Raw genomic sequence first — 14,701 nt, forward strand, 5'->3', positions numbered from 1 at the left:
GTGACAGAAAGACAGATGTCATCTATAGTGACAAAATGGAATGTTTCCGATTAAAATAAACACACAATGGAACAAAAAATACTGTGTAGCGCAAACAGCCTAACCAATGCATTTTGTATATTTAATAGAACTTTCCTTTTTTATTCTGAAGTTCAAGTGTATTGTTATGTGTAAACAAGGCAACAGCAAATGTGCAATCAATATTAGAATTTGAAAGCCAAAACCGCTATGTAAAAATGTACTTGTTATAAAAGATGTCAAAAGAAAGTAAGCATTAAAATCGGGGCCACTAGCTCTACAGAAAGAAACAAATATTGCTGACTGGTTTCCTCTTTGTTTAACCCTGTAAGGTGGATTCCCAAAGATGATATTCATTTTATTAAAGAGACGAAGGGTATTTTTTTTGGTCATTTAGTTCTAGGTTAGCAATTATGATGAACACTATCATTCAATATAGCCTCTTTTTCCCTCCATTAACTACTAAAGAAAGGCTACATCATTGCTATTCAGCTCTGTATGTAATTAAGAAAGGACCTTCCATTAAACACCATACTGTAATCAGGAACATTTCAGAATGATCAGGTTTCGTCACCAGATTTTGAACTTTTTCTTTGTGGCTTCATCCTGCATCAAGTTTTTCATTGGCTAACCTCATCTCTCAATCACCCACATTGGTTTGCTGCTGAAGCTGGAATAACAAGCCCCAGATCTAAATCAGTTCTTCCCTTCACAGTTTGAAAACTGAAGGCTGTGTCTAAAGACTTGGAGCCCTTGATCTTTTATGCCCTAGAAATGTGGTGCATGGTTAAAAAACATCTGGACTCTTACTCATCCTGGCATTTACATACCCCAGTATTTTACTATCTAGATGTGTATATTAGTGGAAATTCCTTCTATTTTCTCTATTGGTTTTCGTGGGGGATTCAAACAGTTTTTCATACCTTTAAAGACTCAGAGCTCCACCTTTTTTAATCATTTTAGTTCAATTTCTCTGTTATATCTGCCTCATTAGTCAGCTCAGATCTTTTTTTAAGGTTTCTCGGCATCCATTTCACCACCCCCTTTCAAATTCAACGTCTTTATAAGTTCTCTTGCTTGATATCACCAGTGGCGGCACTGCATATAATGCTCTGTCTGTCATTCGACTGCCATCCCTGTGACAGTGTGGTTTCCCTTCTGCTTCCTCTATTCCATGGAAAACCATTTTTTAAATTATTCTAGCTTTCTTTAAAAATCCAAACCATCAATATACCCAATAGAAGTCTGTTCATGATTTATACATTACTCCCTGAAAGTGAGACACCATGTGTCTGGCTGAGGATCTCTAGTGTCGTCTTGAGTGATTGAAAGACTCGGGCAAGACTCCTCAAATTTACTGGGAGAGCTCAACAGTCTCCGCTTTCTGGTTTTCTATTGCCAGATTTCTTTTTTTCTAATGTGACTATTAAAGTTCTTCCGCAGGATCTGTCATGTCTACTCAGGAAAAGGCTATTCTTTTTGAGTACCACAAAGACAAGTATCTTGTTGGAAATTTGTTGTTTCTCTCTCTCTCTCCTTTTACTGGAAGTCATCATTTCTTAATTTAACTTTAATAGATTTTTGCAACATGGACTAATGGGTCATCCAAACATAATAAAGTAATGGTAGTAAATCTGCTTCAGAGTTCTCAACTCTAAGTTCACACGGTCTTACACAGACATTTGTGAGGGATGCACCTCTTTTCTTACCGGGTCACTTAGGCCTCATCAGTTTCTTAATTTTCTTCTTTCCCTTATTTTTGTCTCATCACAGAGCTGGGTATTTCAGTTTGGACCAGTCACCAGTCAGAATACTGCATTTTTTCCACTATTTTATAATTATATTTATCTAGTTTTTTTTTGTTATTAAAATGATTGCCACAAATTGCACATCAACAAAACACATGCTTTCACAGGTTAGAAGTAAAAACAAAATGCAGCTCATTTTGATGGGATATTTCACCAGTGATTTCTTTTCCATAAAACTTCTTATACAAGTTTTTTTTTTTTAGTGTATGTGTACAACAAGTCAAAAGAAACCCAGAGCATAAAATGTACACTTTCTCCTCTTGATTACATTAGTTTGTGCAGTTTAGAAATCGAAGTTAGTCTTTGCAGGAAATATAAATTAACCTTTCAGGATTCCCAGCACCAGGAAGAGACACAACAGTCACTTTTTTCTGGCTGAAAGAAATAACAGATCTAAGCCATAATGGGAGACTGTTCCCACATAAAAGCAAAATGTCTTTTTGGAAAGAAGCTTGGCAGCTTCATTGAAACAGTAGTATAGAAGTAATCCAGTTTGTGTGTTTCATATTAAGGCGTATCTTCCCTTTATTATTATGAAAAACAAAATGAATTCAAATGTTCACCTTAAATTTTGGTGAATCTGTATAAGAAATGCCCACAATGCATTACCGGCTGCCATTGTTCCTCTTACACAAATACAAATGGTGTCAGAAGAAAGAAAAAAAAAACTTAATCTAAGGGACTTTACAAACAATGCACTTTGTTATTTATGTTATATTAAAATGAAAAAGCACAATCAGTGCATCCTACAAATATCACAATAAAAAATATTGTAATACTACATTGTAGGGATTTATCTTCTTCTTTCTTCTTAACATTGTAAGTAAAGATTTTAAAACTGACAGAAATTATTGAACCTTAATATATACAAATATATAAAAATATTTACCTTTAGTAATAGTTCACAAAGCTTGCTCCCTGATGTCGAATTCAGTAGTTTAGTCAAAGTTCTGTCTTGTACAGTTCTCATCTCTGTCAAATCTTGAAGCTGCTGTCTTGCTTCTTCAGATAAAAGTACAGAAAAAAACTGAAGTGCTGAAGTACAAAGCAAGGCATTTTCGTTTGAAAGTTCCACACATGTAGAAATTGCACCTTGAAAGAGAGACAAAGAAAGAAAGAGGTTGATTATTTTCTTGATTGTTTCATTAGGTTTCACATTTTCTGATGCTTATTTTCAACACTATTATTGTAGATAGCTCTCTATTTAATATCTACTAATCTTGATCCAGCAAACCTCTAAAGCCTGCTCCATCAGTTAAAAAATGAGAAATTTAAAACAAATGTTATATAAGAGAGTCTCTTTCATAGTGAAAACATTCTATAAACTCTCTACATGAAAAAAATGATGCTATGGAAGAGTAGTATTACTTTAATTATGTGTTAAATAAATGTATCACAGGCAGGTACAGAGTTTATATTAGTATGTCCTGTTTTAAAGCCTTCATTTGGAGGTCACAACTTATAAAAGAATAGCTAGATAATTACCAGTATAAGATGTCCAGTACTTCTCAACAGCAATCATAACAGAGGGGAAGGCTGCCTGACAAGACTTTCTCAGAACTGTAGTCAAAAGCATAAACAAGGAAATCCATGTATCATACAAAGCTGATGTCAGCTCTTCATCTGAATAGGAGGGATACAATACAGAAAAGTGGCATCAAAACTTCAGACAAAAAAAAAAAAAATACATAAACAGTAGCAATGCAAAATATATTATCTATTTTTCACTTGAACCCCAACATGATTAAAGTATCATCAGTGCAATGTTAGTACCTCAATGAGAATTAATGTTACAGTATACTGCATATCTTTTACATAATAGAGCTACTTAATTTTATTCAGTTAAAAATAAAGCTCCTCCATAATAAAACAGCTGCATAACAGTTAGAATGGCACCCTATATTCATCTGGCCTCAGATTTCGGACTTCCCTCAGGTTTAAGTACAACTTACAAGTGCATATTTCTTCTGTTGAAATCTATGTCAACACATCTACTTAGATTAATTTAGGACATAAAAGAGATGACTATAACCAATAAAAGCACTGCTTCACTAGACTGCTTTGCTTGATTACACAAAAATAGACAATAATTGCAATATAATAAGGGAAATGTTACAACAATAAAGTTACATTTAAAATATATATATATAAAAAACGAGAAACAGATATTAGGAAAGTATGTAAATTGAGTATCACCATAAAAGACAGAAGAGAACATTGCAAGGAAAATCACTTTAGCCTAAACAACATTTCACATTAACCCCTATGCATGTACTGAAACGCAAAAACAGTTTCAATTACCAGTGTTGTTAATATGATGCGGTGAAAACAATGCAAACATGTTCTCTACCAATGGTTTAAGTATATCTTCCAGAAACATAATCTTAGCATTTACGGTCACTGATGACTGCAGAAGTGAGGCAAAAGCTGATATGTACTGAAGAAGGCTTGTAACCTGAAGGTAAATAAAATGGATGATACATCACTTAATCAATCATACTTGGGGAGATGTCTTATAAAAAAAATACATAAAGATATAAAATAAAACCATTTGAAAGTATGCTAAACACATTTTGTTTACTACTGGTTTTGCATCAAAATGAAAGATAGTTTAGCTATATAATGAGGCAACTTGAATCCAAAAGAACTTCTAAGTTGTTTTAGAAATTAACTTTTTTAAATCAATGTAAAGTTTCCTACTATCTTTTTTAATGTAACTAACCTGAGCTTTAATATCTTGTTTATCATCTGGAAAAATTGGAGACCTGAGTTCCTGCAGACATTTTCCTAAGAAGCTGGCATCCACCAAACTGGGAGGGGAAAAAATATAAAAAATGCAGTTGAAATGAATTGTGCATACAGGAAGATGTTATAGATGCTTGTATTTTGAACATGAAACCAGTTTTTTTTTTAAACATATGCCGAGTATATAATTACACAATAGACATACACTATACAAATGTCTCAGTGTTTAAGCTCGTGTCAAATTTAAAACATAACATTAACAATTATGTTTTCTAATACATTACAACACTTGTAAAGAGCTGTGGATTTATTTCAGTATTTTTCTAAGCTTGCATGAAACTGATGAAAAAAAGCCATGAACAATTACATTTTCTAATATGATTCAACACAACTCTTTCAATTTCTGACTCCGATAAACTATTAAGAGCATTAGTCTGCCTGTGTAATGCAACTCATTGTCAAGACCTGTCAGTGTGTTTCTGATCCCCATCCAGTATGTGGCCTGAACTACATTAATGCAGGTGTACAATGTACCTATCACAAAAGCAAACAATCCTGCTCACTCTGCCAAGATAATTGCAAGGCTCTTCAGCTGGTGAACTTGGTTTTGTGACAGCAGCAAGGTCGCTTCGCCACAGATGATAAGGCAGGAATGTAGTATGGTGCGTGCCGGTAGACTTGCCTATCAGAGCTGCATGGGGAGTACATGCCAAGTTGAAGGCTTAAATCATGTCTGATGTTGCCACACATGTAATTCAGGGAAAGAATTCATGTCAGACCAGGATTGTGATTGGTGAGCCATACTTATGGTGTCAGCTACAGTATGTGTCAAGCAGGACAGCAGGGCATGTGCATGTGTAGCTGTTTTTGTGCTGGTGCCGTCAAAAATGGGGAATTGCAGGCAACTCCAGTCACAATAGAACACGTATTTTCCACATATTGATTATAACAAAATTTCCATTATAACAAAATAATATTACGGTCACATGAATTTTGTTACAACAGAATTCCATCAGTGTGTATATATCAAACACACACACACACACACACATAATTTTATATATTGTGGTGGATTGCCGGCATTTTACTCTGGCCCTCACCCCCTGGCCGCTAGGAGGAGCTCTCCTGAGAGCATATACGGGCCCCGAATTCCAGCAGGGCCTCATGGACTATGTAGTTTTTATATACAGCCCTGCTGGATACGTTGGGGGCCACTGGGAGTCGCTGTCGGGAGGCCAATGGACTCATTTGGGCACCATGACCCGGAAGTTCATCACAGGAAGAGCGACGGGCTTCCGGGGTGAAGAAAAGTACTGTTTACCCTGACCCGGAAGGAATAAGGACTTGTGGAACTGTTGGGCAGAAAGACTTCCGGGTCAGGAGGAATAAAAGGACTCTGGGAACTCCCAGACACTGAGCTGAGCTGGGTGGTAGTAGGGCAATGCGTCTGGGAGTGGAGGATTGTGATTATTACTAATTTCTTATTGTTATTGTGATTGATGAATATAGTGGAGTGGAGGGTGCTTGGTGCACATTATTATAATAAATATAATTATTGTGGCAATTTTACCAGGTGTTTGGCGTGGTACCTGAGGGTTCAAGGGAGCACTACTGCCCCTACTGCGACATATATATATATATATATATATATATATATATATATATATATATATATATATATATATATATATATATATATATATACACACACACACACACACACACGCACACACACACACACACACACGATGTATAACTATATCATTTACAAAAAAATAACTTTTTTTATTGTAATGAGTGGAATTAATATTATAAAGCTGTCACAGAATGATGATTACTGCTGTCCTTATGTTGTATTTTTGTATTGATATTTTATTTAAATGAACTTTACAAAATCAAAACACACAAGAATCACTTTGTAATTTCACTAATATATTGATAATTATAATTTACCAGGAAAAAACAAAATTAAAACATTCTGACAAAGATTCATGAGCCAAGTTCTTTCTTACCTTGTAAGAGACGCTAAAATGTTGTTATCTTTGAGGGCAGTGAATGTAAATTCAGGTAAAATTGCTAAAAGGTTAGATAACATTCCACAGAGGGCTGAAACTAGTGTTGGTGTAACAATCACGCAGTGGTCTAAAGGCAGTCCTGAAATTTGGGAGTCTATTGTATGTACAGATGAAGTTTCTGTGTCACTTTGACCTACAATAAACAATGATAAATTTTATCAGTATAGTCACAGTTATAACAGTGAACCAAAAATGGAAAATTTGCACATGGGCTCCATTCAACAAAATAATACACGCATTTGCAACACCATACTATGTATATTTTTTTTCCATTTTCTAAAGGGAAGGGAAGCAGTTTAACAAATGTCTTCAAAAACATTTCTTACAATGTAATAACAATATCACGTCTCTAATAAGACAGCATCACTAGGTGCAACAAAGTATTTCATATAATTACTTGCCACATAGCCATGATCCTAAAAACCCAGTACCTTTGCTCAGATTTAATGCTTGTAACAAACTTGAGAGATGTTACTGTACCAGTAGCTTGGGAGCCCTTCTGAAGATGTAAAACAGATACTGTTTGTTTGTCTGTTTATGTGACAGATACTGCATGTTCATGTGACACCCTCTGAACTCTTCACAAAAAAAACAAAAAAACAAAAAACAGAGCCAAACCACCAGTAAACAGAGGATGTGGACATATACAATAAATCCTCACTATCTGAGGATTCCATCCTTGTGGATTTGCTCATCTGTTTGAACAGTGCAAACCATTTCGTGGCAACCACAGTTTATTCAAATTCAGAAAGACCTATTATGCAGCAGTGAGCATGTGGACAATGATAGGTCTGTGATGCCCTTAGATGTCCAAGGCTGCATATGCAGTACACTGGAATAATCTATGTCCACCCGGCACCAAGAGGCTTGCATATGCCGTTGAAGCTCATTCATGATGAGGACCAGGGCTGCATACAAGGTATTCCCAGTAAGTGTAGTTAACAAGCTCACAAGTAACTGATTAAGTACCTGCCTTTTCTACACACCACCAGTCAATACTACTGATTGGATGGTTTAGCAAGGTCTTTAGAGCAAACCTGCTGCGGTCATTTATGGCCTCTAACAAAGTGCCTAGAAGCCAAAGAACTAAAAGTCATAAAAAGATTTCTGTAAGAGAACCTGCAGAAAGATCATTACCAACTCTTAAGGAGATACAGTGGAGGGCCAAAAACTAACCCAATTTTCCTCCCACAGGATCAATGTTTCAGTACATGCAGTTTCTGTATTCATGTTTTTTTTTCAGGAACATAACCACTATGGATAGTGAAAATTGACTGAACATGGAATACACAGGGAGAATTAGTATTGGATGCTACCCAAGTTTCCACTTCTGATTAAACACTGCAGTATGTCTGGGTGCTCTTTTTCAAAATGTCATCAAACACTTTTGCTGCGGTTTGTCAAAATGTCATCAAACACTTTTTCTATCAGTTTTGAACTTTTCAGAGCTGACTCAATTTTTTACTTTACAAGCTAGCAATTGCAGTTTTCAAACATCTGCTGTACAGACATTAGAAGTTGCATCAATATTGCTGTGATAAAGAAAAATGATGGTGTCATATTATATCTATGATAGATATACAGCATAATGCACTGACTTTTATATATTAGAGACACTAATACATTGTTTAAATAATTTTTATATATATCAAAATGTTCTTTTGTTCTGTATTACCCTGGGTTATCATTCGGTTCCTAGGAGCATCTGGATTATCTGGCCTTGATACCAATGGGACGGATGGCTGTATCTCCACTATACCTTCAGGAAGAATCTAAAAGTAAAACATATTTGTAAAAAGATTTTACTTTGAATGGAAGTGCATCTTAGGTCAAAGACATTAGGTTATTCAACAAAAACAACAAGAAATTCTACAGTATTTTTAAACACAAAGTATAACGTGTGAAAAAGTGTCTGATATATAATGATGCTTACATATATTTAAAACAGTTATTAAATCCGACTTATGGAATCAGTTGGGGCATTAAAGAACTATTCACTTTGACAGTTTGCCAATATAGACTATAATCTACAGTAGTTAATGAGCTAAAACTGAAGGAAAATAATAAATAGCTAGAAATTTTAGAGTAGGCCATAATTAAAGTATCTCAGAGTATGAAGGAAAGAACATGCAACAAAATGCCATTCAATGAAAATTTATTGTTCTTTCACATTTTACAAGTATCCTACAAACAAACTTCTTAACAGTGATATTTACTAGAATATATTGGAAAAACAAGTTCAAGTACTTTATTGTCATTGTGTTAACACAACAAAATTACTTTTTGTGACAGCCCCAAGGTGCATTTAAAGAAAAGTCAAATAATTCCAAATATGTCGTATACAGTGTTAAGTGATCAAGTAACCAGAGCAAATTATTATTGCTCAAAGTACAGCAGCATAAATTGTTATTGCACCTGTTAATGAATAGTACATTACATATTCTATATTATGATACATTAGTATATTGCACATTACCAATATAGCTTATTGCACATGTTCAATTAAAAATGATCTCAGACTGAGGAGATTCAGAGTTCAGAAAGTTTATGGCAGATGGGAAAAAGCTATTTTTTAGTCTGTGCGTACACGGATTGATCTAAAGTGTCTTCCTGAAGGGAGGAGCTCAAACAAAGAATTGCCAGGATGAGTGTTGTCCTTGAGAATGTTTTTGGCCCTTCTCACACAGCGAGTCTTAGACAAGAGTTTGAGTGATGGCAATTTAGTCCCAATAATGGCCTCTGCTGTTTTTTCGACCCAATGCAGGGCTTCTTTAGCAGCCTTGGTGCAGCTGCTGTACCGGGTCATCATGCAACAAACATGTGGGAAATGTTTAAGATGTTTTACCAGGCGAAAGAAGTCAAAGAAAAGTTAATTCTGGTGCTCTTACAATATAAAACAAAACATTCCCACAAATCGTATTGTGATGCCTTCCAGAAGTTGTGACCTGCTGAAGGTTTAATTACAGATGATCAGTTGGTAAAGCCAACCAAAATGTACACAGTAGATTCAATCACATTCCTACTTAATCTCTACATGAAGGAGATTAAACTTTCATGTATGCAAAATGATGCAAGAAATGAGATTACTGCCAATAGAAATACACAATGCTCTAACACAGCGCTTCCCAATTCATTTTACCCTCGCACCCCCTGTGACGGACGAGGCTGATTTCGCACCCCCTTGGTTTGAGAAGAAGTATGAAAAAATATGAGGTTAACGCAGAAAAACAGATCACCAATTGAAGCTTTATGAATAATGGATACTTTATTCTCCATCAATAATTGTTTTGGTAAAGCCATACTCAGTGTAATCCTCCTTCCATTTTCTAATTTTTTCATGACTAGCCATGATTAAATGAACGGTAAAAAAGTAAAAGCAAAGCGACGGTGACTTATTGAGGCAGGCAGGTGAGAGCACAATAGTACGCGGGCTCGATATAGTGCACATCAAGTCGATCTAAAATGCGTGGTCAGATTCCAAAAAATATATCTTTTCATGTTCTATTTGGATATAAGCAGGTTCTATTTAGTCAACAGAAATATCTGTGGTAGGAATGCAAGTTGAATTTTGTCTTTTCATGCAATTCATGCAATGATGACTAAATTTAACTTACATTCCTACCAAAGATATTTCTGTCGACTAAAAACTTAACTTATATTTAAAATTTAAATAGAACTGGAACAGATACGATAGTTCATAATACCCACGCAGCACTAATTGCGCGTAAGAGCAGAATTCATCCGTTTTAACAAGCTGTGTATTGCACTGATACGAAATAGCCTGCCCATTTAATTATTTAGGAATGGATAGATAAATTAAGATTTTGTACAAATAATGTTTTTCATTTTTCTTCCTCGATGGATTCTGGCACCCCCAGCAACAGTTGCTTGGGTGCGAGCACTCCCAATCGGGAAGCGCTGTTCTAACACCACTGACCATAATATAATATTTACGTATTTTACTAAATATAATCGTGAGTTACAAATTTCCAAATTCATAATATTAGCATTTATTCATTGTATTAAATCATTTCACAGAATACTAGTGTTGTAATGTTGGTAGAGTAGTGTTTGTTGTTGTCAGAGCTACCCTAGCATCATTGGGAGGCAGGTACCAACCCTAAACAACCTAAAATTTCATTATAAAACTTGCTTACATTTTCAAGTTACCAATGAATGCATCAGACACATTAGTGATATGGTTAAAAAAAAAAAAAAACTAAGCAAAGAAAAATCTATTAACCAATGTGGAACACATGCAAACTCCACAAAACCATTGAACCATTATATAGATCATGTTGCAAATAACATTTCACTTACCAGTGTACTTGATGTACAAAGGGAGTATGACATTTCACTTTGATTTAATGGACTGGGTACAGCTCCCCAGCTTTTCAAAGAATCTAGATCTATAAGGATTGAAACACTTTTATTTATGCAAAGCAGTGAAATACAACAAAAAGTAATCTTAACTAATATTAAGATATTTAGCATATCTTAATAAATAACATATGTACATGTCTTAATAAAAACCTAATATTAATATTTATACATAAAGCACATAGAATCTACTCTTTGTTTGGCAGAAAAGTCAGAGATCATTCCTTTTAGGCTTCTTTACATGTATGTAAATGGGAGTGGCCATGAATTGTAACAGAAAATGAACGAGTTTTACATAGTCTAAATAAAAAAAGGTTAATTTTATTTATCTTTGTTTAACAGTCACTCTGCTAAGTCACTAACAGTGTATTTCCTTATGCTTTGTTACTCAATTTACAACAGTGTAACAATCAGCTGCTAATATCTCAGCTTTTAGTTACTTAAGTAAAACAATATTTTTTAGCCTTATACAAATGTGGTAGGCTAAATTTAGAATTAAATTCTATTATGTATTACAAAACATTTTATACAATAGGACACTGTCTTGTACATTGATGTAGTTAAATTTTGGCTTAATGGTACTTTACTTAAAGCTTTCCACACCAAGCTCTACTAAAACCTTGAGTTAGCACATTATCTCATGTAAAACAGAGCTCTAATGACACAAGTTGAGTAAACTAACTACAGCTGAATTTGCTGCAAAATACTTCTGTCCACCTGTCTATTTTATCAAAAAGTAAAAATAATTCTTCACATTTATGTAGCACTTTTCTTATAATTTAAAGCACTTTACATAGTGAAAGGCGAGCCACTTCAGTACCACCAATCGCACCCACCTGAATTAAACAATGGCAGCCATTTTGCACTATTTTGCTCACATTAGCTGTTAGGTGGTGAAGAGGTGAAAGAAATAGTTACCCGGTTAGGGACTGTGGATGATTAGGGATCCAGTATTACTAGGTTGTGGCGGGAAATTTATCCTGGACATCAGTGTGCACCACACTCTTTACAAAAGATGCCCATGGATATTTTATTATCACAGTGAGTCAGGACTTCAGTTTTATGTCTCATCCAAAGGACAGTGTCATTTTAACAGCTCAGTGTCTATGTCACTGCATTGCGGCCTTGGGAGCCACACACAAACCACAGGGTGAACGTGCCCACTGTTGGCCTTACCAATACCTCTTTCAGCAGCAACAAAAGCTTCTCCTAGATGGTCTCCCACCCAAGTAATGGCAGGGCCTAAAGATGCTTAGCTTCAAGTGAATGACCTATTCTGAAGTGCATGTCATATGGCTGATGGCTAATTGGAACACCATAAAATGTTTTAAGGAAAGCATAAATATGGTTATCATGAAGTAGTGAGAAATAATTGGAAGCTAGGTTAGAGGTTTAGATTTACTAAAGTTGTGTTAATACTTTTCTCAAATGCGTACTGTATCACAGACCTTGATTTACTGCTGCATAATTGTTGGGAACACAGAAGTAATGTTGTTATCTTGCAAACGGCAGTAATAGAAAATTATTACATGTGCCAAATATCTAGTAACTTTAAAATTTATTCAAAAACTTAACTGTATAAGTCAGCAGAAAAAATAAGAATATATAATAAATGGAGAATAAAGAAAGTAAGAACCAGCAACAATAATATGTAAGAAAAAAAAGACATAAAAAATGTTTAAAACGTCAGGAACAAATGCAACCATGGCACCCAGTCAAAAATTCAGAAAGCAAAGTACCTATTAAAGGCCCTTGCTGTGCCAAAAAAAAAAAAAAAAAAAAGATATAGAAACACATACCCTCAGTTTTATTAAGTACATTACTGGTGACTTGAAAAAAAGTTAGATCAAATGAGTGTCTGCCTATGTAACAATTTTTTATTGCTTGGCTTGCATGTTCAAAAAACTGGCAATGACAAAGCAGAGCTTGGAGAGCAGGCAGTCCCACAAGTGACAATCCAGATTCTTCATCATGAACACAAGGACTCTAAAAAAAGTAAAACGGGAAAAGACAAACTAAGAAACTTCACAAAAAACGAACTTAACTTCTTTATTAACGAAAAAAAAACAAACAAAAAAAAAAAAACATACTTCAGGATTATTTTACTTAATTGGAAGCTATTTTTCCATAATGCTGGCTAAGAATGTGCAATTATCACATTCTGCTAAATTTACACATTATGATAATTAATGAAACTTAAGAAAGCAGTGAGAAAGTCCTAACAGAGAATTTGATAAGAAAATGACATACTACCATTCATTATTAAAAAATCCTGTTAACTCAGCTAAATGTCACTGGGGCTGGAGGCTATACTACTAGCATAGGACATCAAAAAGATATGTAATTATACCACTGTCAACAGTCCACACAACACATACTAGGAGTGGGCAAAAAAAAAAATTGATTCTTTTACAGGTCGCGATTCTGATGTATGGTGATTATCCAATCGGCAGTTTGATTAAAAATATCGATTTTTAAATGAAAAAAAAAAATGTTAACAGTGTGCAATCACACATAAAGGCAACTGGGAATTTGCTGTTGACATGATGACAGTTTACTGACGGAACATGTGCCCTGAAAAAACACTGCAAATGAGAACATAAGTGATCAAGGCTGTCATCAGATTTAAGAGGTGCCATTGCAATTTAAATCCAAAGCCTGGACTCACTTTGGATTTCACAAAGTAAATTGAGAACTTAAGATCAGTAGGCTATATGCAAAAGTTGCTACAGTAAAGTCAAGTATTGTGGTAATACCACTAATATTTGTACGCATCTCCCTCAAGACCAGTAATCACTGGACACAACTTTAAATAAATTCCACAACAGTTTTGATAAGGCAAAATTGATTATCAAGTCTATTGAATTTTTTATTTGCAAAGACTTTCATTTGTACAGTGTAGTTGACAATGCTGCAACATGATCCCTACTCTCACGCTAAAGTATGCTGTTCCATCGCAATGTTTTTTCTCAGATACAACAGCTTCTGAAATACAACAAGGCTAAATCGAAATTAAAACAGATATTCTGTAAAGTGGAAAGAGTATCAATGACATGTAATTTGTGGACTTCTAGAGCCACAGTGTTATGTTACAGCAACATCATGGTGATTATCTTCTTGTGTCCCACTAACCTTAGCCATACATCAAAGTCATACCAAGGCTAACATAGCTGAGCTACTCTGTAATGTTACTGAGGAATTGGGAATGGAAGAAAAACAACCAATGTTAGTCATGGACAACATGGCAGATATGCTCCAGCTCATTTGGTTGGCTTTTTCCACATTAAATGCTATGCAGACATATAAAAATTTGCACACTCAATGCATACACAAAATACCAGCTGTTTCGTGGGCCTTCAAGCTTTGCAGGAAAAGCAGAAAATCGGCAGATCTTCCACAGAACAGGCTGGCTACTAATGTGCCAATCCAGTGGAACAGTGCACAAGATACTCAGTATGAAATTCCTTAATTTCATACATCTTCATCTCACTTCTCCATGAAAACATGACATTAAAGATGTTTCTTGGTCATTACAATAGGGCCATCATAACGTATGGGCACTGGCCAGGGGGCCTCAGCAGCACAGGGGCCCACGATGTTTCTGATGCCAATGTATGTTTCTGTTTTGTTATCAAAACAGGGGCCCAGCGCACTACTTTGCCCGGGGGCCTATGA

The 14,701-nt window shown here is 35.2% G+C and overlaps 1 protein-coding gene across 1 annotated transcript in view; it reads right to left on the reverse strand.

Moving 5' to 3' along the window:
• Window positions 1-14,701, reverse strand: part of rttn (rotatin) — a 149,932-nt gene that overhangs the window by 38,086 nt on the left and 97,145 nt on the right. Inside the window, exons 34-41 of the mRNA XM_039754351.1 lie at window positions 12,826-13,012; window positions 10,967-11,055; window positions 8,322-8,418; window positions 6,584-6,779; window positions 4,549-4,636; window positions 4,128-4,281; window positions 3,312-3,449; window positions 2,716-2,918 (exon numbers count right to left, since the gene is read on the reverse strand). Of these exons, the coding sequence (XP_039610285.1) occupies window positions 2,716-2,918; window positions 3,312-3,449; window positions 4,128-4,281; window positions 4,549-4,636; window positions 6,584-6,779; window positions 8,322-8,418; window positions 10,967-11,055; window positions 12,826-13,012 (1,152 nt within the window). The remainder of the gene's footprint in view (window positions 1-2,715; window positions 2,919-3,311; window positions 3,450-4,127; window positions 4,282-4,548; window positions 4,637-6,583; window positions 6,780-8,321; window positions 8,419-10,966; window positions 11,056-12,825; window positions 13,013-14,701) is intronic.

Source organism: Polypterus senegalus, chromosome 5, assembly GCF_016835505.1.
Source record: "Polypterus senegalus isolate Bchr_013 chromosome 5, ASM1683550v1, whole genome shotgun sequence".
Taxonomy (NCBI): domain Eukaryota; kingdom Metazoa; phylum Chordata; class Cladistia; order Polypteriformes; family Polypteridae; genus Polypterus; species Polypterus senegalus.